The sequence below is a fragment of the Cicer arietinum genome, chromosome 4 (genome assembly GCF_000331145.2).
Source record: "Cicer arietinum cultivar CDC Frontier isolate Library 1 chromosome 4, Cicar.CDCFrontier_v2.0, whole genome shotgun sequence".
Taxonomy (NCBI): domain Eukaryota; kingdom Viridiplantae; phylum Streptophyta; class Magnoliopsida; order Fabales; family Fabaceae; genus Cicer; species Cicer arietinum.
In genome coordinates, this window is record NC_021163.2 from 11,596,640 (window position 1) to 11,624,458 (window position 27,819).

Below are 27,819 nucleotides of genomic sequence, written 5' to 3' on the forward strand. Positions count from 1 at the left end.
ATTGGAAGGAATTTCTTGGTTGTTTTCCTGCCATACATACTTCACACACATTCTCAGGAACATCAACCATATGAATTCTTTTCACCATCTTCTTAACTCCGAGCTGCTGCAAGCTTCTGAAGTTAAGATGGCCAAATCTTGAATGCCACAACCAGCTTTCATCAATTGGACTTGTTGCGTTCAAACACTGGATATCAGCAGCTTGTATGTTGATGATAAATGTTCTGTTCTTTGAAAGAGAAGCCTTGAGTATCATCTTCTTCTGTCCATCATACATTTCTAAGGCATCATTCTTCATGATCACTTAAAAACCCTTTTGAATTAGCTGCCCAATGCTCAGCAAATTGCTCTTCATTCCTGGCACATACAATACATTCTCTATCATTAATGTCTTCCCATTTCTTCTTTTAATCACCATGTTGCCAGCTCCCTCAGCTTCCAAAGTTCTATAATCAACAAACCTTATTTTACTCTTTCTTGATTTATCAATATCTACCAGCCATTCTTTATGACTTGTCATGTGATTGGAACAACCAGTATCAAGGAACCATACATGAGATGGAGAATGTTCTTCGTTTGTGGTGGCCATTAACAAGGCTGTTTCAGAAAACAAGTATCGTTCTTCGTCTGTGGCTGAAGATCGTTCTTCGTATGTGGTTGAAAACGAAGATCGTTCTTCGTTTGTGGTAGCCAACATCAAGACTGTATCTGAGTCTGATGAAGAACATTCTTGAGCAGCACATGTTTCATCTTCTCCTTTCTTCTTCTGTTTCCCTCCTTTGCCAGCCCAACATTCATATGCAAAATGTCCAAACTTCTCACAGTTGTAACATTGCACCTTCTTCTTGTCAAAGTTTCTTGAATTTCCTTTTGATTTACCACTCGAAATTCCTCCTTTTGATGAAGATTCAGACTTATCTCCAGGTTTCTTGAATTTGTTCTTCCTCCATTTCCTTTTTTGGTCTCCCCTCTTGTTGGCATATGCTACAAATGCCTGATTTCCAGAATTTCCCCCACTCCTTTCATCCATTCTCAACTCTCTTGCTTCTAGAGTTCCCTGCAACTCTTCAAGACTCAATGCGGAAATGTCTTTAGATTCTTCAATTGCGCACACAACATAGTCGAACCTGGGATGCAATGATCTCAAGATCTTTTCACACAATTTCTGTTCAGAATCTGAAACCTTCTCTTGTTCCTCCATCTGCAACACTTCGAACTGTTTCTATGAGGTATGCAATTTCACTTTCTTGACATTGGTTCCACCAGAATAACACTTCTCCAAAATGTGCCATGCTTCTTTTGCACTTTTTGCATCAGAAATTTTGTCAAAGTTGGTCGTGTCAAGGCATTGGTGAAGAATAAAGATGGCCTTGCAATCTTTCTTCTTGTTTTCTTTGAATCTTGATCTATGTTCCTCCGTTGGATTGGTTCCCAGATTTTCAAATCTTTTCTCTATGATTTCCAACACTTCTTGGAATCCAAAAAATGCTCGAATCTGCACTCTCCATCTATCCCAATCTTTCCCATCAAAATGTGGCATGTGGGCTGGAAAATTTCCATTGTTTGCACTTGAACCCATCCTCACTGCACTCATGTTTGATCCTCACACTTCACTCATGTTTTCACTCTTTGGGATCGAAACTTTGCTCTTGATACCACTTGTTGGCGTTTTCAATTTGTTTGAATGAAAAACTAAAAACTAAGCAAGAGGGAAGAATGAATTGAATTGAAAAATCTTGTTGTTTATTGATGTGAGTATGTTATTTATACATAGCCTCTATTACATTGTTTCTGACTAACTTCTTCTTAACTAACTAACTAACTAAGTGGTTAGTTAGCTAGTTGGTTACATACAATCAACTAACTTGAATTACACCAAACTGGATACGAAGATCGTTCTTCGTTTACCAATTACAAACCAGGATTGATCTTGGTTTCCAACAATACACAAAAACTGGATACGAAGATTGTTCTTCGTTTTCCAGTCACAAACCAAGATTGATATTGGTTTCCAACAGAAAGTGTGTTACGACACTAAAAAAAATGACAAGCGTAATGATCTTGTTTCGTCTTCATTGACCAGCATAATTAACGTTGATCATTCTATTTTAACTAAGACAAAATTACCACCTTCGTCACAAATACAAATACCAATTCCCATCCATTTTGTGTGATGGAAAGAACGACACATAAACATTACACATAAAACGCCCAATAGTTGGCCTTTGTCACTAACTGATATGAGCAGGTCGTGTTCTTGCATGTTGAGTTCTTAATTGCCAAATTTCACTCCTTTATATATGTAGTACCCCTGCACAAACACCTTCCCTTTTTATTATTCCAAATAGCATTATTTATTTGTTGCCAAATATTCCATAAAATCAGAATGGTGCATTTTGCTGCCAACAATTAACACCATTTTGACACTTGAAAAAGAGGTGTAAGCTACTCTTAATTATCTCCGTGGTCACACAATTGGCACTGATGTTTGCAGTCGGCTGGCATTGGAATTATTTCAACAGATACGCCACACAAGATTTTGGACCTTTGGAGGGCTTTTTAATTTCCAATCATTGTCAATGAGGTCAATCATATACGGTTTGGATTAGTGGTTCATTCCAAACACCACAACTCTTCAATTTTATTCAAATTCACCATAGTTTCATTTATAAATATAGCGTTTGGATTAAAGTTCCGAACGAGATATTTAAGTTAAGAACTGTAAGCAGATTACCTAATCTTTGGCAGTTCCAACTAATCAAACTCATTTTTTATGGCAGATCTGCTTAGCAATGTCCGCCAATAATACATTTTCATTGTACAAAGGATTAGGAAAGACAGAAACATCATCAACCACAAGTGCACTTCCATTTTGAGCTTATTTACATAAGTAAGTTGTCCTCCTCTGTAGCCTGCCTTAATTAATGTTTTGGTTCCACTTGCCCCTTACGTTATAAGTTAATGGATTGACCATACCAAATACACAATAAATTCATTATGATTGGACGAAAGAATAAAGGTCTGATAGTCAAAATAAATGAGATAAATAGGGTAATCTATCACTACTCCTTGTATTAAATCAACTTCATAAAATATGATAAATTAATCATCAACCTATATCATATCATATTTTATTTTATATGAGTTGAGTTAGAAATCAACCAGATGTCATAAAACCATAATTTATTTATTTATCTTTATAAAATAGAATTTAATATACAATATAATATAAATTTAAAAATAGAATTTTGATTTTAAATTTTTAAAAGTAAAAATAATAACTTTTTTATAAATATGTATGATTTTATCACATTGGCAATTATGTCATTTTATATAATCTAAATAATTGAAAACTTTTTAAATTAGAATATTGTTACAAGTTAAACATTTTTATTATTAAAAATTATAAAAATATGACTCAATTTTTTAAGACTGATTAATTTAATTTTTCAAAAAAGATAGTTTACTCATTTACATATAATATACATATAAATATTTATCATTATCTTTAAGTTTAGCTCAATGCCGATATTATTAAGTTTGATTTCATGTCTCAGATATCCATAATTTTATATTTTGTGTGAGTTAATTATGATAATATTTACTTTCTCTTTTTAAAAAGAAAAATATTTATCATTTTTTATTTTGTGCTATTATTATCCAACTTTATATTTTAACTTGTCTATTTCATATACACTTTGATTGGAACACATGAAATAGAGCCGAGAGATTGAGGGATGAGTTAAAGTGAATATATGTATTAAACTCACTTTATTTAGAGAGCATAGAAAGAGCGCAAAGTGATACAAATGTGTGTGGACCCCAGTGTTGCCCCATTTGTATTTGTTTATCGCAACCTTGCGAAGAAACCAGAAACGAAGTAGTTTTATTTATACTTTTCTTCGAATACCCTCAACTTTTTTGCAAAAGTTTTAGACTTCTTTTTTGTTGTGTCATTGTTTTCCTGTTTTATTTTATTCATTTTCATACCTTCATGATCTATTCTATTTCTCACAAGCTCTCTCACCTATTTCTCTATTCTCACTTTCTCTCCACAGCCAATTACACTCATCATAACCACCACCAAACCAATAGTATTTAGGGACAAAATTGATATAAAACATAGTGAGGTGTATAATTAAAATAGAGAGTGCAAATAGCAAATATCTAATTTTATTGACACAACAATACTAGACATTATAGGGGAAAAATTAGTGTTGGGCCTCTGTAAAATAAATAGATCAAATCTAAAACTTAGAATTTAACTCAATTCATAAATATAGATATTATTAAATTAAATATTGTGTTTCAAGTTTGAACCAAAAATTTAGTTGTATGTATAAGTGAGATTTATCCAAATTGACCACAAAATTAGAAACCTTCAAATCTTCAAAATCCATCTCTAATCTGTTTCCACCAATTTCATCTCAAAAACATCACATTTTTCAAATTTTGTACTCGTAATCAAGATGTAAGTTCTATTTCTATCGGTTTTCCTTTTTGTATTGCGTCATATAACATCAATTTTTTGAATTTGTGGTGCAGGATAAAATAGACCGGAATAAAATGATTTTATATAATGTTAATGTTTTAAAATCTAACCAGCTTATTTCATGTCATTTTATTTTATTTCATCATATAACACCAATCCAAAAAATTAAAGCCGTTAAATGGGTCGATTCGAATTGACAGCACAAAAAACCTCTACAAATTATAAGATTTAGGCGTAAGATTTGGGCTTCACATTTTTGACTCCTAATTAGAATATGACTTTTTAGCACGGTTACTAAAAACTCGATCTTGTAGTGATGGGCTAACCCGACTGGGATTTCGGTGGCACGGATAGCCCGTATTAATAAAATATTTATTTAAATTTAAATACATTATTAATTATTGAGTGCAAAAATAGTCAACAAAAAATATTATTTTTTAATTAAAAATTAAAAATTAATAAATATTATTAACAAAAAAATTAAAGTAAATATTATATATACATGTACATGTTAATTTTTTTGTTGAAGTTTAATTTTGCTACTTACAATTAAATGTTTATGAAGTTTTATGTTTTAATTTTACTATGTGTATGTGCATGTATTAAATTTTTTTTTTGAAAAACACTTAAATATTTGATATTAACAATTTAATAGTAATTTTCTATTATTTATTGAGTCTTATTTTTATTTCCACTTGTACGTATAAACTCTATATTGTTTGTATCACAATTTGAAATTTAATTCTATGAATTAAAACACATACTTATAATTTAATTGTTGTTTTGATATAAATTTAGTTAATTGATAATTAAAATAATAGAAAATTATCTAATTAAATTTTATTTTGTTCTATCTAAAATTTGTATACAAATAATTTTATTATAAATAAAATACATGAATCGATCTAAAAGCATGTGACTAATTGTATAGGACCGACTCAAATATTAATTTATAGTCTATATTTAATAAGAGTTTTTTTAACCTAATTCAAAAAATCGCTATTCGGATGGGCTAGCCCAATGCAGGTCGGGTAGCCCAATTTGACACCTATAAAAAAATCTATGTAGGTTTTTAAAAAGTGGAGAAGCTTTTGGAAGAAAAAAATAATAAAGTGGATATTGATTTTATATGCAAGTTGTTCATGTAGTATCCGTTTCGTTGTAGTTTGACCCATATTGACTTTTTATTTAAAAGCCCAATGATTTTTCGTAAAGAAGTAACAACAAATGATAAATTTAAAAGAGGTATATTATTTTAATTTTACAATGATAATTAATAATAACTCATAATATCCAATAAAATATTAGATAACTACATATTTAATTTAAAAATCGTATAATATTATACGATAGATTGAGTAGTTAGAATTGAAGAAGAATGTAAAATTGTATTATACTACAAAAACTTTAATCTATAAAATAATACTACACCAAAGGAAAAAACTATTTCCCAATAATGGTTACAATTTTCATTCCATCTCCTCTTAATTAGGTTCTGTTTCCAGGAATTATTTTTTTCTTGGTCTATTGTGACATCATCATTATATCGTATATAACACAAACAATGTTATCTTATATCTTCTCATAATTAATTAGGCCAAAGTGAAATATATCAATAGAGTATTGGACCTTCCATTTGTATTAGCTACTAATACTATTTGAGTCCAAATATAAAAATTCTCCCACAACACACTTTAGGGATGAAAAAAATGAAGAATTATTTTAATCAGAAATTACTAGATATATGATTAATGTTTACAAGTGAAAGAAATATATCTAGTACCTATCTCTTTCGTTTACTTCTTTTGGAAGGAATATATTCTCCATTATTATTTTCATTGCTACAGATCTTCCATGTTGATTCAAAGTACTGCAAGCTCATTCTCACTGCACATGAGGTGATTAGTAGTATATACTATTATTTATTCGTTTCAATATAACAGTATATAGTTCCATTTTGTACATAAAAATCATGTCCACTATAGTTCCAAAATTTTGTTCTTTTCTTTATTTTCTGTTTGGGTTTGGAAAGGATTCAAATAATGCTTGCCTTTTGGAAAACAGTGTGAGGAAAAAAACAACAAACTAAACCAAAACAAGCAAGGAAAAAGAAAGTGTATGAAAATTACAGTCTTATATATGAAAAATATTTTGTACTTTATCTTTTATAATAGCGAAAAATAATTAAATTGTATATGCAAAAATTAAGGATGAGATGTGTAAGTGAAAGACCATTGTGGCCAATATGGGTACTTGTGTCTTACTTGAATATGTAAGCAACACAACCTATCTAGCAATAACAAGACACCTCTAATTAAAGGTGTATTCTTGTATATGATATTAATATTAATTATATTTAATTAATTTATTTTTTAAAATTATTAATAAATTCGATATGTGAATATCCCAACACCTTAACAAAATAAAAATAAAACTTAAACATATGCATACATGTAGTGCTTCATAAATCCATAAATTTATTCCTCTAAATTAACCGTATATATAATTATTAAATATGTCGCGTTGCAATTCTTTATTTTTGTGAAAATATTTTGTATTATTGGAATGTAGAAAAAGTGGATCCTACAAGTGGAGTTTTCTTTATTTTGTCAAATGAAAAAATCGGAAGAAGTTAGATAATTAAGCAAGGTAATTTTTTTGTTGCCTTGATGAAATGATAATATTCAAATGGATTTCCAGTAAACAATCAAATTAAATGACCACCCATCAATTTTTTTTTTGCCAATTTATTATCTCATTATATTCTCAAGTACATATTTTTTTTATTGGTTGAAAAAATAGTAAATTGATTTACAACTGCGATATTTCGAATTCAAACAAATGATCAAATTTAATAATATTGAATCTCAAATACTTTTTTATTTTTGTTTTAAAAGAGATGATAATTTTCATCATAATGAACTCATATATTGTAAGGTTTCGGGATCTCAAATACACATTTATATTGATCAATTTAGACATATATTTTATCAAAAGTTTAATTGTAGTTCTAATCTTCCTATTTTTTAAAACCTATTAGTTTTGATCTCTCATTCTAATTTTTTAACTCAATTTTATAATTTAATTAATGACGCATGAATAATTAATGCATATAGATAATTTTATATAATGAAATCGTATATTATATTATTTAAAAATATATTAAATTATATTTTTAATTAAAAAATAATAGAAAAATATCAAAACTAATGACTTATAAAATAGAGAGATCTATTCAGTAAATTGACTAAAATAAAAAATCAAAATTATAATTTAAAAGAAAAAACACATTTAAATAAGCCAACATTTAAGGGATTTTAGAATTTAGAAGAGATGAAGTTCACTTTTTTTTCTGTTTATCTTAAGCAGTCTTGAGTGGACACACTATCATTGTCTAGTCTTTAATCCCAAACTTCAATTTGTTTCCTTCTGCTGAAAACTTGAATAGCACTGATTACAACACAATCAACCTTACAATAAATCTGTCTCTGTTTCAATACAGCACGTGGGTCCAATTTTATGTCCCTCTCCCTATTTTGATACATTAATTTGTGGGGACCTTAATTACATTGTCCAATTTATTATGCCAAGAAAACCCAATTCTCAATTTAGTCACCCTTACACATGTAGTTGTAATGCTACAAAATACAATTCCCTCTTTTATGCCATTGGACCATCAGAGTTTGAACTTTTCCATTTAAAATATAAACAACCTTGACTATATATAATAAATTTAAAGAAAAATACAAAATTATACTACGTGATTTCATAAATAAAATAATTATACTACTTGTTAAAAATCACATTTTTAGACATGATTATTTTATTTTGTTCAATCAATATAATAATTATCTAAATATGTATATGAATTTTTCTCATAATTTGATAATTGAGATAGCTATGACATCACCTTTAGATCATTGAATGCCTTATAGAGAGAGAGTCTAGTCCCCAAGTCATTGATTACAACAGTTTCAAACTTTCAGTTTCTTAGTCGGCCATTAATTTCAAGGGAGGCCCACGCATACACCTAACCAACAAAACTCACCATAATTAATTAATTTGCTCTCAATCCTTATACAATATATTTTTGTGCTTAGCTTACGAGTGCGTGAGCGACAAAGTAAGATAGAGATATGATGTTAAAATTTGTTGTGTTAGAAATCTACGTGTAAAATTTTATGTGATTTTAGAGTATTTAATTTGTTATTGTTCTCGTATTATCATATTTTTTAATAAGTGGTGTGAAAGTTCTAGCTAGATTTGGGGAAGTGTGAGTGGATTATGATATATTGAATTATTATATTAAAAGTTTTTTTGATAATGTACTCATGAATAATGTTATGTTGGTTATAATGGCGCTGCAAGTATATGACGTGAGAGACTCATATTTGAGATAAAGTTAAATAGGAATGACATAAATATTATATATATAAAATATAAGACTCTATAATCAATATCTAAAGATTTTTGAATGAAGATAAGACACAATTTCTTATGATCCTAGAACATTTGACATGTTGCATTTGTACACTCATACTCCTTTGTAGATGTATTATAAAAAATCTTAGTTAACACATATCACCTTACAAATCAATTCCAGACATGATATTTCATACTCTATTTGATATTAGATATAAAATAAAGTTAATTTGATAAAAATTGATATATTTTTATTAATTTATTTTATTTATATTTGAGACTCAAACGAGTATATATAAGATAAAAATAAAAACATGTTATATAGTCTCTATCTCTCTCCTTTCATTTACTAATTCATTTGGCTATACTCTTTTTGGCATGTTAATTTATACTATCTACAACTTGTGGTAAGGACTAATGAGAACACCAACCCTAAGGACCCGTTCAAATGCCTCTTAAAGTGTTTCATAGTCACTTTTTAATTGGATAAAAGTACTATTGCTTCATGTTGTCTCATTTATTGCTACAAGCTACCAAAAGCATAACACAAATATCACTCCCAACAGCCAAATCTTATAGCACATGATCCAGCATTTACTCTCCTCCCCCATTTTTCCGCACACACTATACTAACCATTGTTCTTTCATTAAATGTTACATTACTTGGTAGCATTTAATTTCCATTTTTTTCATTCATATATACTTCAAATACAAGCCACCCTTTGCACTACATAATTAAATTCCCTTCTTCATTTATTAAGTATCTTCTAGCTTGGACAATATTCATTATCCTCTCTCTTTTTTTTTCCTATTTAATTTTTTCCTCTCTTTAACAAACCTTTTTCTCACCCTTCTTTTGAAGTTTTCTTGTCTTGTTATTTAGGAAACTATACCCTTGTTGGAAAAAATGAATAGGAAGCATCTCAATGTGTTGTTAGTGATGCTACTTTTGGTGATATATTTTGTTGACCATGGTTATGGCTCTAGACACACTCAAGTTTTCAAAGTGCATCCAAAAATTCAAGCTTTGCCTTCAACCTTCTTTGGTTTATTGCCAAAAGCAACAATTCCACCTTCAGGACCTTCTAGGAAACACAATGACATTGGATTACAAAGCTCAATGGGAAAACCATAGAGGGGTATACATAGTACTATATTGTCTTATAGAAAAATTATGGGTAATGTATATGCATGGTGTCTTTAATTAACTTTTTAATTGTATTTTGTCTTTACCTTAATTATTTGTTTTTAAATTTTTCATTTCCCTTCTTTGTGATTACTTTTAAGATCATTTTGAAGGGACATAACAATTTTATAGTGTGTGCCTTTAAAGGGTATATGTAGATTATCTTCTTTTCACATATAGCTTGTGAAGGATGTATCATACATCTGGATATATGCTTTAACATCATATATAGTTGTAATATTTAAGGTTGAACTATTGTAGGTTTCATACCAAATAAGTGTTTTGTGGTTTAGTTTGATTAATGACAAATAAAAAGCTTTGTTCTTGAAAGCAAAGAGAAAATGGTAACAAATTCTTCTACCTTGCAAAGTTGATGTATATCTTACAAGTAACCCTTTTGTTTTAGAAATACAAGCTCCGATTGTTTTAAATAGTGGTTACAATTATGTTGTAAATTTTTATATTACTAAAAAATACAATTGATATAATTTAAATTGTACTTGCCATGCTAATATAAATTTTTTAAAATTTATAAATTACGACTGCAATTTAAAACTACATGAGATTTATCATTCTATGAATTTATAACTTTGGTATCTTAGTATATGTTAAATTATTATTATTATTATTATTATTATTATTATTATTGTTGTTATTATTATTATTATTATTATTATTATTATTATTATTATTATTATTATTATTATTATTATTATTATTATTATTATTATTATTATTATAAGAAGTTGCATTGTTGATGACTTGATTCTAGCTGAATTGTGTTGTTCTAAAATCTGAGCTTGTAATGAATTTATGCGAAATCTGTAGTTTGTACTTATAATAACTGTTGCTAAGGGTGACAATACATACATTCTCATAAAATTTCGGGAAGTGACATGCGAATCGTCCATTAATGTTGCATTTTTTAATTTGATTTTAGTAATTAAATGCCAAATAAATGTTCGTACGAGGACTCTTGTTTTCCTACACCCCCTATAATTGCCTAGTTAACTTGTGTCTTTTGCTCACCCAATGGCAATGCCTACTTAGCTGCAATTGAACTACTCTACTTCCTCCCTCAGATATTAACGTCTCTAAATCTAAAATTTCTTTCATCAATGTATAAGAATTTTTTAAAAAAACTAATTAAATGTGTCATTAATATATTTTTAAAATTATTTCTTAATTATTAAGAGAGATAATTCAATGATATTTTAATTCTTTCATTTAATTAGATTAAACAATGTATTGACATATCTTGTTATCTTCTGAGCCATGTTGGTCAATTCCAAAGTCCAAATGCAAAGGAAAAGGAGTAGTCCCTTTTTGAAATTTTTATTCAAGTATTCTTCTAACTGTGTAGCCCATGTAAGTAGGATATTTTTTCTTTACATCTTTTTTTTCTTCTAACCCCACTTTTAAATAATATATCAAAATGTTTGTTTTTAATTTGACACTCAGTAGGTTGCATTTAATAATACGATTATATGAAGAAAAAAAAATTTGAAGGTACTAGTTAGTTCCATAGTGGAGATGCGACATTTTATATATACTTTTATTTTTAGTATTAATTGATAAAATAAATAAATAATAAATAAAAATATTAATTAAAAATGTTGAAAAATACAAAATATTATAGAGATAGATAGAGTTGTCGGTAGTATTTATATAATTTTTTAACAATTATCTTCTATTTTACAACATATTAACTTTTTAATTATTTACTATATTGTAATAGCTCAATAAATTAATAACTCCTAACTTATTTTGCGGGTAACTCTCTCTTATTTTTAGAGTTAATATTATTTAGTAAAATATAAATTAACATACATACCGTTGAAAGAACTCATTAGTTTATGATATACTCAAATTATGTTTATCTTTAAAGAAAAAAAGAAAGATACATTTGCTTACATTAAAAATAAAATGCACAACATATACGGACTAAATTGGTTACTCGATTATAACTTAAAGTATTATTCAAATATTACGGACAACTTTATTCAATTTTTTTTATTTTTATTTTTTTGTATTTTTACTAATTTTAATTAATTTTATATATTATTAACTATTAATTAATATTTTTAATTATTTATTTTGTATTGTATCAATTAATATATATATAAGGCTGCATCTCCATTATATAATCAACTATTATCTCCAATTTTTTTGTGATTCGCATGTTCCCATCTTAAAAATGAAACCTTTTGAAGAGTCAAAAAGTAAAATATTTTAATTTTTTTTTAAGTGGGTGTGTTAATTTTTTTTTTAAAGGATATAAAAAAAATTCATGTAAGTATAGTCAATTTTGTTTTAGTCTATGAAAGTTAATGAAAAATTGAAAAGTTTGGCAAAACATTAATATCTTCAGAAATCACAAAGTTTAAATTTTTTGTGATGAAATTACAAACAAAAAATAACTGAGGAAAAAGTTATTAAGAATATACAATAGTCATAGTATAATTCAGTAGATTTTACTTAAAGAGGTCCTTATATCATTCACAATGGAAATCTCCACTTTTAAGTGTTTAAATGAGTTATACGCATACATATCACTCATCATATAATTTTTTTAATTATAATACTTAATAAGTATTCTTCTTTTAAATTTAGCATTTTAAAAAAGTTTACTAAATTGATCTTATAAATATTTTGTATTATTACATTTCAACAATATTTAAATATAATTTATTGATGAGACACATAAAAAAATAAACAAAAGAGGATGCTTCTTAGACACCCTTCTCTTTAAGTACAGTTATTATTAAGTCTATAATAGAAGTGTCTATTTGACATGGTGCTTATTAGGAGAAATATCCCCATTGCAGATACTCTTAGAACATTTTTAAGAAAACCAAAAGTAGAAATAATGTATCAAAAAATTGCATAAACAATTTTAAAACAAAATTTCAACATTTGATTTTTTTTGCATATATATTTACTATATTTGTTAGCATTTACTCTAATCCCAAATGCTAACAAGTCAAACACAAGCAAGTCAAAGGTTGTTAATTTACTTTTGATGTAAGGGAGACAATGGCCAATGGCTTGGCTATTTGTAAAATAGTACTACCTCGGTTCTATTTATATATAATTAAAAAAACAAAAAATATCAAAACTAAAATATTTATTATTTTTTCAATTTTTTAATTATTTTATATAAAAAATTATAAGACATTAAATATCTGTTAATAATATTAAAAAATAAACATATTAAATAAGAATATAAAAAATAATTTAAATAATAAATCCACTTTAAAATTCGTAATGTTTTTCTATATATAGAACTATAAATTTCACAAAAAAAATTCTTTTATATAGAACCAAATAGAGTATAAAATTAATTTAATTTGACGGTGCCAATCCCATTTATGTTTCTTTATCAAAGACTTCCGAAGGTTGGTTTCTGTCACAAAAAAATTCAAGATTTACATCCTCTAAATTACCAATTTTTTTAATGTTTTGAGCTTAACGAAAATGCATTCATAATACAAAATTATTTTACACGATAAATTAATTATAACTTTGCCCACCGGAGCATCGTAGATGAAGGAGAAAGGGAATGGGGAAGAAGGTGTTAGAGGGAGAAATGGGAATTGAGAGTGGGAAAATAAGATTTATAAACATGAATATAAGATTTATAAGGGAGTGGGAAGAAGGTGTTAGGGAGACTAAACATAAATGAAATTAATTTATAAAATAGTTTTTAAGGTTGGACTAAAAATTAATTTATCCTAATTTTGGAGACTAAACATTTTAACCTAAATGAAATTACAGCTCTTAAGAGTGTGCACACTACATGATGAAGATACAAAAATAGAAAGAAAGAAAAAATGAAAAAGTAAAAGAAAAGAATTGCTGAAAGTGCAAAGAGAATAAAAGAAAAAGAACCAAGAAAATAGGAAAGTTATATAGATGATTTTATATACACTACAATACAACATGAATATGTAACCAGGGAACCAGCCCAAATAAAATGGATGACATTTAACTTAAAAAAGAGAAATTGAAGAAAAAAAGTTGAAGAGAGAAAGGATATATAGATAATAAAACTAAAAAAGGTTGCTTGGTTCCTTCATATTGATTTCCTACAATTATGTTCACTGCAACAAAATGTGTTGAGAACTTTCCTTCTTCTATTTTCCTAAGATTATAGAACAGGTGAACCAGCACCTTCTGTCCTACGCGCTGCTTGGCTCGACGACTTGTCTGTACTGCGAACATTGTACCTTTCATATACCTTATCGCGATTCTCTGACCACCAAGTCTCGGCTTGGTGCTCTCCAAATCTTCTCCGGCTGCATACACATTTACCACCAAACACATCAAGCATGCAAGATGACAAGTGCAAGACAATTTAGAAATCTTAGTTTAAAGCAGCAATTATCATTGTTGAGTTATAGAGGATTGGGCAATATCAGGTGCCTCTAACATCGCATAATATAAGATGATGAATGAAGTACTGTCCATTTGGTTTACTGATCTGTGATTTTAGGCACTCCATTTTAAAATCCAAAAATATAGTCCCTGATTTTTTAAATTTCAGACATTTTATCCACCATTGAATTTAAGACTTATTTTTGTTGATGTGTGAAGTTGAATAACCAGTTGACAAATCATCGAGTGATGTGACAATTCATATTTTTTACAAAATCTGGTTTTTTAGGGTTTTACATTTTCTTCATCTTATGTTTTTTTTAAACAGTACTTTAACAGCATACAATATAAAATAATAAGATTTAATCCACATATGCATTGACACGTCACCCTGTGACTCGCTGACTCATTATTCAACTAGACACATCACTAAAAGTAAGTCCTAAATTCAGTAATCGGGAAAATTTCTAAAATTTTAAAAACTGAAAGACTATACATATATTAGGATTTAGAAATAAGGAAACTTAAAATCGTGAATGAGTCAAAACAGGGGGAAAAAATCATTTAAGCCAAAAAAAATATTAACCAATGATTGTAATGATCTTTTAAACTCCAAACTTTTTTAACCTACCAAATCCCAACCATCACACTGACAATTATCATTGGTAAACTACTGAAGGCTGTCGAGATTTTGCAGCCACATATATCAGTAGAAGCAAATAAATATAATCTGTAAATGTTAGAGTTCTTTTATTACCTGAAGCGAACTCTCTTCAAATCTCTTGTTCCATCGCGCATGGCAGTCAGAGTTATATAGACACCAGGTTCGTACTGTTCAATCCATTCTGCCTCAACTTGATTATTGTTAGCAGGCATCGCATCATTCCTCGCTCTCGAGCCATTCTCATCATCTCGGAAATTCCCAGAATCCCTACCGTTAACAGTATCCGGCGCACTACTGTTGATTGTCTGAATCGCGCCGCCACCATTTGGCAATTTAACATCTCGGTAATCATCTGTCCTGTTAGAGGTCAAAGATCCCCGGTTTTGCTGGTAAAGATTAGTTGCATAGCTTACAGGTGAATTCCCTTCGGTTCTATTCATTGGAGAAAATTCAAGTCCTATGGATGTGAAACTGGAGCCGCTGATCGACTCTGCCCTTGTGTGGCGCTGCTCCCCGTTTGAGTCTGGATGGTGGCTGCCATTTGGCTCAAAACCATTAGGCAGGTATGCTGGTTTGATTTTATTGGCATCATTAACACCGGGAGGAAGCCTCTCTGCCAGATCTTTGAGCTGAAACAATGCGACGTGTCAATAAGCAGAAACAGATAACAGCAATGTCTCATAAATGAAAACAAGACAAAATAAAGTTAGAATTTAGAAACTACATATTTATTCGTTAATACTTGAAAATAATCCTTCAAAATACATAAGATTCCAAGAGAAATAAATTAACCAAAAAAATTACCTGTGCTGTAAGTGACTTTATAACTTCTTTTGCAGCCTTAGATTTGGTAGATTCCTCGGTAGCTAGAGCCATAGCTTCCTGAGTCTTTTTCGCTGACCTTTTAAGCTCAGATTCTTGCATCTCACATCTCTGTCTCAGGGTCTCAACCTAATGAGATTTATGTTAGATCACTCTTGATACCTTAATAGATTAAGCTATATATGATTTACATGGTTTTAAGAGGGAAACGAGGGAAGCATAATATACCTGAGAACGCAACTTCAGCACTTCTTGATTCAAAAGTTCATTTGTTTTCTTCAAACTATCAGTAATGCTTTTTGAGAAGGCAAGTCCTGATGTTGTTGGAATGGGCGTAGCTGAACGAGGGGGGCTTGACCTTCTAGAGAAAGGCGATACAGACCTAGAACTCACTGCAGAAGGTGTAAGAACAGGTCTTGGGACTGTGCGTTTCAGGTCCATAGCAGTAGACAATACAACATCTTTCAGCTGTAGCATAGATGGTGGTTGTGAGGTGCGAACCAGAGAGAATGTATCGGCCTTTTTCCCTTGCTTGGCTGCCTTACTATCTAATTGCTTTATCAGATCCATATTAGAGGGAACGGCTGGCTTCAACAATCTTAGCTCTGACTTTTCTAACCTGTCTTTGTTTTCTCCCGGAAAACGAGGCATTCCATTCCTCCGATTATTATTGCTGGATTCTGCAATCTTGATCAATTTTGTGTAACAAGAATCACAAACACGATACGGCTTCCCAGGATTAGGAGCAAGGGCTGCTCTAAATGCTTTCCTTGAACTGCACGAATGGCAGTGCACAAGTCCGCAATTATAACAATTGTGCCGCTTTCTAGTGAATCCAAATGCCTGTCTACAAGTAGAGCATTGAGACTGCTCGGCGCCAGATACCCATTTATGTAGGCATATGGCGGCCGAGTAGTTTGAACCACATGCAATATATTTCACATGTCTATCCTTCAAGGCTTCAACCAAAGTAGGCATTTTTCGATCTTCAATGTCTCCGTGACCCAATCTTCCATTTGCACCCTTACCCCAAGTATAAACTTCATTTTTGGAGGTTAAAACAGTAACATGATAAGCCCCGCATGCAATTTCTTCAACACATTCTCCAGCGAGCTTGTCTTCGACCAAACATGGAAGCTTTCCATCAGACTGAGGATTTCCAAGCTGGCCATAAACAGTGCTACCCATAGTAAAAACATGTCCAGACGTTGTTAGGCCTACTGTCAAACTGTGCCCGCAAGCAATTCGATGAAAATTGTAATCGATAAGGGCAGATACACACGTTGGTTCGAGCCGGGCGTCCTTGTCTCCATGTCCTAGGCGATTCTTATCTCCATCTCCCCATGTAAACAATTTGCCTGACGATATACTCGCACTGGATTGTGCCACAATGACCTCTACAATAGCCGCAGTATGCCACACTCCACATGCAACAGCTACCGTCCTCAACCCAGATAAGGATTCTACTTCTCTAGGATACGAAATATTTTCTCGATCTCCATGGCCCAAGACACCAAATGTTCCATCGCCAAATGTAAAGAGCTGCCCGGTTGAAGTTATCAAAGCTGTATGCCACGGACCACAAGTGACAAAAGCAACCTGAAGCCCCTCTAGTGGACCTGCAATTCTCTTCGGTATCCAATGACTAACATCTGTTCCGTGACCAAGAAGTCCGGCATTGTGAGTGCCATCACCCCATGTATATATTTCCCCAGTCATTGTAACAGCACAGGTATGGAACTCCCCACATGCGACAAAATCAACGGTTGTAGAAGCTAATGCTTCAACTAGACGAGGTTGAACCACATTCTTGCCAACACCATGGCCAAGGCGTCCACCAGATTCTTCGCCCCATGTAAACATTTCACCTTGCCTTGTGACTAGAGCAGCATGTTTAACACCACATGCTATTTGAAGTACGTCTAAAACCACATTGGATTCAAGTGGCTTCGGGAGGAGAATATCAGTTCTCGGGCTACAATAACTGACATTTTTATCAGCACCAACTTTCACAACATTCTCAGAGATAACCTCCCCCCATATGTATACATCCCCGAGAGCATCGTAATCATCTGGTGCAGACCCATGACTGGACGTGCTGGGGGCACTGGAAACACTAACACGAAAAACATCTGAACTAGATCCTTTCACTTGCATATTTGATGGTGCATGTGACCTTTCGAAATTTAAGGTATTTTCAGGCTGAATGGAATTTGGAGAAGTGTTTGGCACGCTAGCAGAAACGTCAGGAGAACTAATGATGTCGTGAGAAGCACTGACCGAACTTTCACTAGGACTATTTGAAGTCAAGTCTCTATTATCCTGAAAATAATTGAGCCATAAAGAACTATAAGCAACAATTCCATATATTTTATCATTCAAACAATCGCATAGCATAATATCATTGGCAAAAATTGAGGATCTTTGGACTTCAGAGGAAAATAATAATTACTCTTACAATGAAGCAGAAAACAGTAAGTTCTTTCAATTGTGATTCATTCAAAATATTCATTTCAGGAAAACTGTGAAACACGCCATACTGGCTCAAGATAAAATCTATCATCTTTTCCAGTTTATACATCATAATGCAAGAAACAAAACACAAGCAAGATAAACTAATTACAAAGACAACAAGTAGGTGTTTTTACATCAAGATTTAGGCCTCCATCACACCATCCGTCAATTTTGGACCGCCCACCTTGTCCAAAAGATATCAATTCCCCGAGGCCAGATATCCACACTTCTGCCTCAACTTTATCCTTGCAAATCTGAAAAACGACAAAAAATATATATATTTGTAACAGTGAAAATTTCAGAAAATAGATTACAGAACAATAATAAGATATTGATGGATTTTCAGACTTTAGTACCAACCAAATCAAGGGATCGCTTCCCGTGGTTATAAATAAGTGAAAAAGATAAATAATCCTTCTCAGGACGCAGATATCGCTGGAAAACAGCCTGTAAGAGGAGTAGAAAAATAATCAAATAACAGATTAGAAACAGTTTATAGAACTTTTTTATCTTTCAAATTCACTAAAAAAGAAGGCTAAGATTAATTAGTATAATACAAAATAGTATTGTAGAAATCTCACAGTTCTTTGTCCAGGAATAATTTTCGAGATAGAAGATAGTTTTAGACTTCTTTCTCCACTACTTGAAATCCAGATTAATGACAATTCATCCTGTGGTTTTCAGATAGTCCAATGAATGCAGTTAGAAATAAGTCAAACGAGTGTCAAAACCCAATCCTACGTATACATGACTGTGAAGTTCATACTACAATTGCATCATACCTTATAAACTACAGAGCTCATTGCTTAAGATACCAATAAATCTATGCTAAATCACAAAATAATGAGTAGCAATAGTTCTTAAGATGGAAAAATTACTTCATTGAATTGCTTGAGGCAACCCTCAGTGTAATCGTTCATATATAGACACACAATTACATATTAATCTAGAAAATTTAATAAAAGAGTAAACTAGGAAATAAGAATCTAATATGATACAAAATAAAATACTCTCCATAAATAGAGGATACTTTCCAAGAATAGTAATAATAAACAATGTTAACCTATAGGTTATACGTAAGGTGAATGAAATGAAGGAAAACTTCTAGTGTAATTTGAGATAGCAAAGTACCAGTTAAGTTAAAGGAATTCTTTTATCACACAACTATAGCACCTGTAATGTATATGACACTAAATGCTAAGCGATGAAGAACCAACAAGAAAATGAGGTCTGTGTTGTAAAAATAAAAAGGTTATGTTGGATTAGTGGTGGCACAAGAAAATAACTCTAGTAATGAAGTCATTAAAGAGATAGCCGGGATAGCTCGCATTGTAGAATAAATAGTAAAATCGTGTCATAGGTGATTTGTACATTGTGGAAAAGACCCATAGAAGCATCAATAATGAGGATAGTTAAATAGTTAGAAAAAGGAGGGAAGCCCTCGAAAATCATATGCAAAACCATCAAGAGATATATGATCTATCTATCAACCACAGAATCCAAATAAAGTAGATGGAATGGAGGGATGTTTAAGGTGTGATCTGTGATAAAAAAAAAAAAAAAAATTACTGCCCAAGTTTAAAGAAGTTTTTTTACCAGATAGCTACAAGACCTACTGTGTTATATAGAGCTGAGGCGATAAAAAGCCAACACAAAAGCAAACTTAGTGGTGCGGAGTTTGGACATGCACGGAGAAGACCCAAAGAAGCACCAATAAGGAGGGTTATCATATGGAGAATTGTCCAATAATTAGAGAGAGGGAGATTAAGGAAAACTATAGGTCAAACTATTCAGAGGTAAATTGTCTATTGCTAGACCTAATACATAGGACTTTATGCGTAGTCAACCCCACCTAGTGAGAAAAAACTTGATTGTTGTTGTCGTTGTATTTGAACATACAGTTGATGACAAAATATTGTGACAATGTTGATTTATGTAGTTGACCTATCCTAGTTGGAAAAGACTTTGCTGTTGTTTATTAATTTTGGCCAGAAAGCATACTTCATATATGCAGCAATACAAGTAAAATTAAAAAGCATCAAGGGGTAAGTGATCACAATTTCATAGTCATTCCCAATTGGTGAAAAAAGAGACTTGGAAAGTTGGAAGCACAAAGGACACACAGTATGACAAACTTCAATCATATAGAAGATGGAATGGTTCACTTACAGAAATCAAACTTTGATTGCATTTGATATGGTCAGTAATTTAGTACAACAATAAACTTAATGTACAATCACTATGTGTAGACAGCTACATGCATCAATGAAGTTATCATTTAAAAAATTCAATAAAATCATTCATAGCTTTGTTTTTTGAATAGTTTCAAGTAGTACATTCCAGCTTAGCAAGGTACATAAAATTAGATTTACTATGTAATAAAACGGCAGTTAACAGCATTAAAAATAGAATTTCAAAGCTTTCCATAGCATATATTCGTATAACATCAGCTAGCATGCAAAATACCTATCCTTATTAGACAAGAGATATAGAGAATCCACTAAAATTTTCCAGAAAAAGATTTCCCTTAACTTACCTTGGAAAGTCTAAATGGACAAAACTTGGGCTTTCCTTTACGACCATATTTAAGCAATTGAGCACCCTTTTTCAAAGCAATCAATGTCTGCATAACGAATATAGTGCATGGTAAACTATATGAGAGATTAAACAGACAAACAAATATTAATATCAGAAATACATAAGGCATAGAGGTTGGAAAATGATGTGAAGGTCACAGATATTTCTGAGAACACAATCATAATTGTCCAAACAATCAAAATCAATAGCAGGCTCAATTTCACTCATCTTCCATCTACTTATTACAACCACTGCAACAAAACCGATTTAGGGTACAACATCCTTGTATTGTACCAAAGAATTGAAAACATTTTTATAAACCATAAGGTGCTGCACTATTAAAATCTTATCACTTAAAGAAAACATTAACACAAATCTACCTTCGTAAATAGTTGGCTAAGCTGTTAACAATTTAAACCAAGCAGTCATATTTATATCACATTCAAACACAAATAAACATGCCCTGTACCAACATTACATTGGACCAGCAGAACTGAACTCGGATCTTTTAAGGAAGGTCTCAGAGTTCGAACCTAGTGGGCGGGGAAAACATGGTTAGGAGGGAAGAACCTACTAAAGGTGGTCAATCAGGTTCTCCGATGGAGAGTAGTCACCGACAAGTTGGTGGATACTTTGAAGCAATAACATGGCTACCAAAAAATAATAGTTATAAAAATGCCCTAATTTTCCATTTTGGGACATCTCATTCCAAGGCAATTGATAAATTCCTTTAAGCAACTAAACCTCATTTAATCAACTGCACCTCTTTAAAAGACTCAAAATCAAAAACCCCACTTCACAAAGAGAACAACGTGATATTTTTAATCAAAACTCATATCCTAATTTTAGTATCCCAAAACAAAATAGACTTAAAACATAAAAGTTTTCTCTCTAAGTCTTCATTCACTCCAATGTTCTCCCCTCAGATTTCCCAATTAGTTCAAACAAGGAAACACTGACACACAAAGCACTATGACTTGACCGTAATCATAACATTCCTAGCCACCCCAAAAAAGTTTTGTTGTTGAAACAAAATACTTCAACAACAAAACCAGCTCCTAAATTTCACCAGAAACCAAAAATTAATAAAAATTTAACTTCAAAATCAAAACTTTCACACCCCATGTTCTCAATTCACTCAAATTTCCCAATTAATTCAAACAACAAAACACTGACACACACAAAGCACATGATCATAATTATAACATTCCTAACCACCCAAAAAAAAACTTCAACAAGAAAACCAGCTACTGAATTTCACCAAAAACCAAAACAAAAACTTAAAATTGAACTGAAAAAAAAAATCAAACTTTAAAATAAAAGTAATTAACAACCTGTTGAATGTCACGGTCGGAATTCCTGTGATTAACAAGATCTGCCATTCCATGTGAGAGATTCACCGAAACACCACCATCTTCTGCGATCGTTTCTCAGAGTTCCGTACATCATAAACCTCAAACTCACTTTCTCTTTTGAAAATCAAAACCCACTTCTTATTTGTTCTCTAAAATGCGAAAAAACCTTAGTAGATCTGTTCCTCTTCACGAAAACTAGAAACCAAGTAACCTCATTGATAATTCCAAGTCAAATACGCTGATTTTTCAACTCATGCAGTGACTTGGACTAGGTGAAGAAACGAGAGAGAAAAAACCCGGTTCAACGAGACCTGGTCGGAGCAGTTCGGTTTAAAGGATAGGAACAAGGTTTTTCTCGACGGTGGAAAAGAATTTCCGGTAAGGAATGTGGGTTCCGGCGTTGTCTCCGAAGCGGTGATGTAGAGAGAGAGTTTAGAGAGAGAGAAACGGAGCCTGTAAAAAGTACAAGTAGTCAAAAAAAGAAGAAAGAATGAAGAATAAATAAAAATAAAAATAAAAATAAAAATAAAATTTTTTTTATAAATAAAAGAGTTTGTTTTTAATACGCTAGTAATTATATTAGTCTAAAAAGTTACATTAATCCACGATAAGTAATTTAAAGTAGTTACAATTAAAATCAACTATTTTTATGATTAATTGGAACTAGTATACAAAATATTTTGATGGACACAATTAATGGGAATTAAATCCTGTTTTATATATAAAAAAAAAAGTTAAATAAGAAAAAGTGAAAAGCAGAACCTCTCTTGAAACTGAAATAAAGAAAAGAAAGGAGGACGCTGCAAAGCACACCAATGACACTAATCCTGTTTTTTTCTTTAAATAAATATTCAATTATAATGTTTTAATTTTATTTTGGTGAAAGGTTTTAATTTCTTTTTGATGTTTTGAAAAGAGGCACGTAGGTGAGAAGGATGGTGGGGGAAGGTAGTTTATTGAATATATGGTCACTTATAGCATATATGGTTTGAGCTAGTAGAAGGTGCGGGGATAAAATGAGAGTTAATATTTAAAGTTTTTATGATTGATTTAATTTTTAGGAGTAAAATGAAGGGAGTTAAAATCTCTCTTTTGATATATTTTGTTATCTCTATATTTTGGGGATTTAGAGATAGGAGTTGAACTTTTTATAGTTAAAATATTATTAAAAAATTATTTTATTTTTCTTAAATAAAATACAAAATCATTAAAAATTTATTACTTTTTCTTTTTTTATCTTTTTTGAATTAAATACGTGTTCACTTTTTTTCACTTCACTTTTTTGAATCAATTATGTGTCTACTTTCTCTCTGATTTCATTAATAAAAATAAATTTGATTTATCTAAAGTGACTAACTCATTTCAAATAATAAAATAATTAATATTAATCATAAATTATTAAATAAATTGTTGATATTATGTACATATATATAACCAATCATAGGTGATTATAATATCAATAATTAATTTATTCATTTTATTAACTTTTCACTTTAGATTAATCAAATTTAATAAAAATATCTTCCCACTATAGAATCAAATACACCTTTAAAGTATGTATAATGGAAGAATGGCAAAAGTAACTTGAGTTATGCACACTTTCATTTTGAGAGATAGACATATAAAATCATTTCAAAAAACATAAAATACACATCCTTTTACCACGCTTATATAAAAGGCGCTCTAAAAAGACCATGTTATCCGTGTGAAAGCGTTATATTATATACAAAATTCTCTAAAAGCGCTATAAACATAATGTTAAATCGCTATACTTTACAACGTTTGTATACAAGCGCGGTAAAAAAATGATGTAAACATTATGTGAAAGCGCTGATTGAACCTACAATAGCGATTTCAGGAAGAAAAAAAAATGTTGTAAACATTATGACTTATATGACATAGAACAATGTTTTTTCTAAAACGTTTTGAGAAAAACGCTTTTGTATCATTCGTTAATTTTACAACAACGCTTTTACTAAAAAAACACCGTAAAAAGCGCGCTGTAAAATATTAATTTTAAAGTATTATAAATGATTTTGTTTTTAATTATAAACATCTCCTTTAAAAAATAGCTATTAACAAATAAGTTTGTATACAGTAAAAGAGTACTTGAGTTGGATTTTGTTGTTCATCCTACATTAATTCGTGTTCATTAGACCTTAGTTTATCACAAAAGAATAATTGAAGTGATTAAAGGTACAATTAACAATGTATATTTGAAAAGGTAATGTCAATTTTATTTATAGAACGAACTCTTATTTTTGTTTTGTAGCAATGTTATTAATGAACAGTAAATAGTAAAAATCACCGTCCCAATATGGAGAAGTGGCTTCCCCAAATATGGAGATCTCCCATATAGAAGAAATTACCTATGTAAAAGTGTAATACAATACATAGCTATTACAAATAAATATGAACATGTTAAGTTTTTAATTTTGTTGAATTTATTATTGTGTTATATTTCAAGTAATATTTCTTTTTTATAATTTTGTTAAAATTTGAGTTCTCGATCGTGTTTTTGAAAGAGAGGCGGAATTTTCCACTCCACATATTGCTCGTGTATATACATAAAATATAAAAGATATAAAAATATTTTAATTATAATAATAAAATAATTATTATTAGTTAATAATAAAATAAAATTATTATTTTTTATTGAAAGAAGATTAAAAAATTTAAGTAAATATATATATATATATATATATATATATTTATATAATAATAAAAATTCATAAATACATGATATAAAAGTAAAATAGTAAAATAAATTTATTAATAAAATAAATTTGGGTGTGCAAAATCGACACCAATAACCCTATTCTTAAATTTTAATTTTAGAAAAAATCACATACATATCAATTTTAAAGAAATGAAATATGGTGTAACTATCACGAGATACTATCTTGTCCCTAGTTTTTGTTTTGAAGTTTTAAATTACCTAAGATTTTATACTTTTTATAAAGATAAAATTTTCAATAATATGAACATTGTAAATATTATATGTTTTTATTAAATTACTCTACCGCTATACTTTATAAATGTGCTCATTTCTAAAGTATCATATTTTTTTTACAGTATTCCTTTTTATTTCATATTCGCAATTAAACCAAAAATAATAATCCTTGAGTCAGGTAGCATGATCATAACAGAAAAATTTGCAATGTTTTACGGGACTATCATTTTAAAATAGAAATGATATTTATAACTTTGATTTAGACATAAAACTAACACATCTTCTTCTTTCTTATCCTTCTTCTTTCTTATCCAATTTAATGTTGAATAATATAGTGAACTACCTTTATTCCATCAATGATAGACTTATCGTGGAAAACTAAACACCGCTATATATACGTACATTAGTGTGACTGTGATGTGATATTTATGTCATGCACGAAAATATATTTATTAATAAAGTATTAATTTCGAAAAGATTGTGTTAAAAATTTGTTTCAGAAAATATATACCATAAAAATATTTACATTAGTTTATTATAAATACTATAAATAATACTGCAAACAGTTATAGTAACTTAAGTTAATTTAAAAAATCATGTCAATAGTTATAGTTAAGTTTTTTTATTTTTTTATCTATAGTTAAGTTTTTTTTTTGTCAAAAAACTTCATTTCATATATAATGTAAGTATTTATTTTTTATAAAAACGAAATTGATTAAATAAATTTTTAGTTTATATAAAATTATTATATTTTATTTCTAATCTTTATAAAATTTCTCACTTTTTAAGTCCCTATAAATATTACATTTTTTAATTTTAGTCAATTCTGTTGGAACTAAAAAGTGCAAAAATAAAAATATAAAGACCAAAAATTAAATACAATTATTTTATAGAAATTAAAATTTATTAACAAAAAGAAAATTGATGAAAATAAATATACAACAACTTTTATACTCGTTGCACCATTTAAATCCAAGTCAATGTGATTCTTTTTTTATCATCATATCTAACTAACGGAATAAAATTTAAATATTCTTCAAAATTTGAAATTCTAATAACCATTAAATTAACGTTAACACAATTGGTATTAAACCCAACACTAAAAGATAGACACAATTGATAGTTGTTTGTAACAAGGTTTTTAATCTTCCTTTCTCTCACTCTCAACAAAAAAATTCATTCTCTTGTTCAAGATTTCATCCCATATAACACCCCAACTCTTGAACATACCACACCACAGCATCTTAAGCCCAAACGGAGTACCAAAACAATACCTTAACCCTTAGATTATCGATTCGTGTGAGTCTCACCACATTATTACTTAACCACCTCCAATCTCTCTTTGTTTAGTTATTGCCGTATAATGAAGAAAGGCCATGCAAAAAAGGCTATTTGAAAATCCAACTTTAATTGTGATGATAACATTTTCTTTTAAGCAAAAATAATTTGTTGATAATTCAAAACTTTAGGAGTTAGTGGTAAATGGAAATATTTAGTTACATACAATTACAATAATAGGAACATGATCACCTTGAAAGCCGACTTTATTGATTTGGCATGATTTTTGGTGGGTGAAAAAGTGAGTAAAATATCGATAGGAGAGAAACAAAGATTGGAATGATAAAAAAGAGATATGAGAGAGAATGAGAATGAAGATGGTTCCAAAATACAAAGGCATTGCTTTGGGGACAAGAAGCCAAAATTATATGACTAAGGTCCCCACTTGATTTAACACAATCACACCAAATGAACACCCTTGGTCGGTCAATTGAAATGCTTATGGGACCCTATTTGATCAATTTTGAGAACGAAAAAAAGAATGTTATACCTTTTTCATTAAAAGGATCAACTATGTCGTTTAATACTCCTTTTTCCTTATTCCTTTTCCTTTTCAAATTTTAAGTCTCCAATTTATAGTTTAAGGCAACATTAAAAATCAATATTTATATTTATTTATATTATATTTATGAAAACAGGATATCTCTAGAGTTTGAGATACTCCTGTTAAGTATATATTTAGAATATTACTTTAGGCCGATTTTTTTATTTTATTTTTTTAATATTACTGATAAAAAATTAAAATAAATAAATCTATCTGAAAGTCATGGAAAAGCTAGTTGTAATCGATATTGATTATTTGTCAAAATAAATAAATCGAGTTGCAAACTTCAAAGTTTGCAAGTGCAATCTCTTATTATTATTTGCGAGTATATCGCTAAATATCCAAAACAATGGAAATCACGTGATCCTCTTTTACCATTTTTTTTTTTTTGCCTATGATTTACATGTAAAAATTTCTAATATATATACGAAGTTTAATTTCATGTAACATCTACATGATGGATATGAGTGGGCACGAACACCCGCATTTATATGTATGTTTTAAAATTAAACAAAATGTATAATAAATATATGATAAACAGATGTGTTTGTTGAGCCATTAATAGACGACTAGCT

The 27,819-nt window shown here is 29.9% G+C and overlaps 2 protein-coding genes across 2 annotated transcripts; both read right to left on the minus strand.

Annotated features, from left to right (window-relative positions):
• Positions 1-304: 304 nt before the first annotated feature.
• On the minus strand, positions 305-1,201 carry LOC101496201 (uncharacterized). Its single transcript, XM_004496767.1, has one exon. The coding sequence runs from the start codon at positions 1,199-1,201 to the stop codon at positions 305-307; it is 897 nt and encodes a 298-aa protein (XP_004496824.1).
• A 12,786-nt stretch (positions 1,202-13,987) lies between these two features.
• Positions 13,988-22,862, minus strand: LOC101501050 (PH, RCC1 and FYVE domains-containing protein 1). The gene is made up of 9 exons (XM_004496435.4): positions 22,389-22,862; positions 21,014-21,100; positions 19,059-19,148; positions 18,838-18,924; positions 18,612-18,731; positions 16,192-18,285; positions 15,946-16,092; positions 15,235-15,770; positions 13,988-14,398 (listed from the first exon to the last, which is right to left on the minus strand). The coding sequence occupies exons 1-9, from the start codon at positions 22,434-22,436 to the stop codon at positions 14,251-14,253; spliced, it is 3,357 nt and encodes a 1,118-aa protein (XP_004496492.1). The 5' UTR covers positions 22,437-22,862; the 3' UTR covers positions 13,988-14,250.
• Between the last annotated feature and the right edge of the window lie 4,957 nt (positions 22,863-27,819).

Coding starts and splice junctions, on each gene's coding strand:
- LOC101496201 (XM_004496767.1), bottom strand. CDS start 1,201: ATGGAGGAACAAGAGAAGGTTTCAGATTCTGAACAGAAATTGTGTGAA.
- LOC101501050 (XM_004496435.4), bottom strand. CDS start 22,436: ATGGCAGATCTTGTTAATCACAGGAATTCCGACCGTGACATTCAACAG. Junction 19,149..21,013: donor GTCCATTTAGACTTTCCAAG/GTAAGTTAAGGG, acceptor TGAAAACCACAG/GATGAATTGTCATTAATCTG. Junction 16,093..16,191: donor TGCTGAAGTTGCGTTCTCAG/GTATATTATGCT, acceptor AAATCTCATTAG/GTTGAGACCCTGAGACAGAG.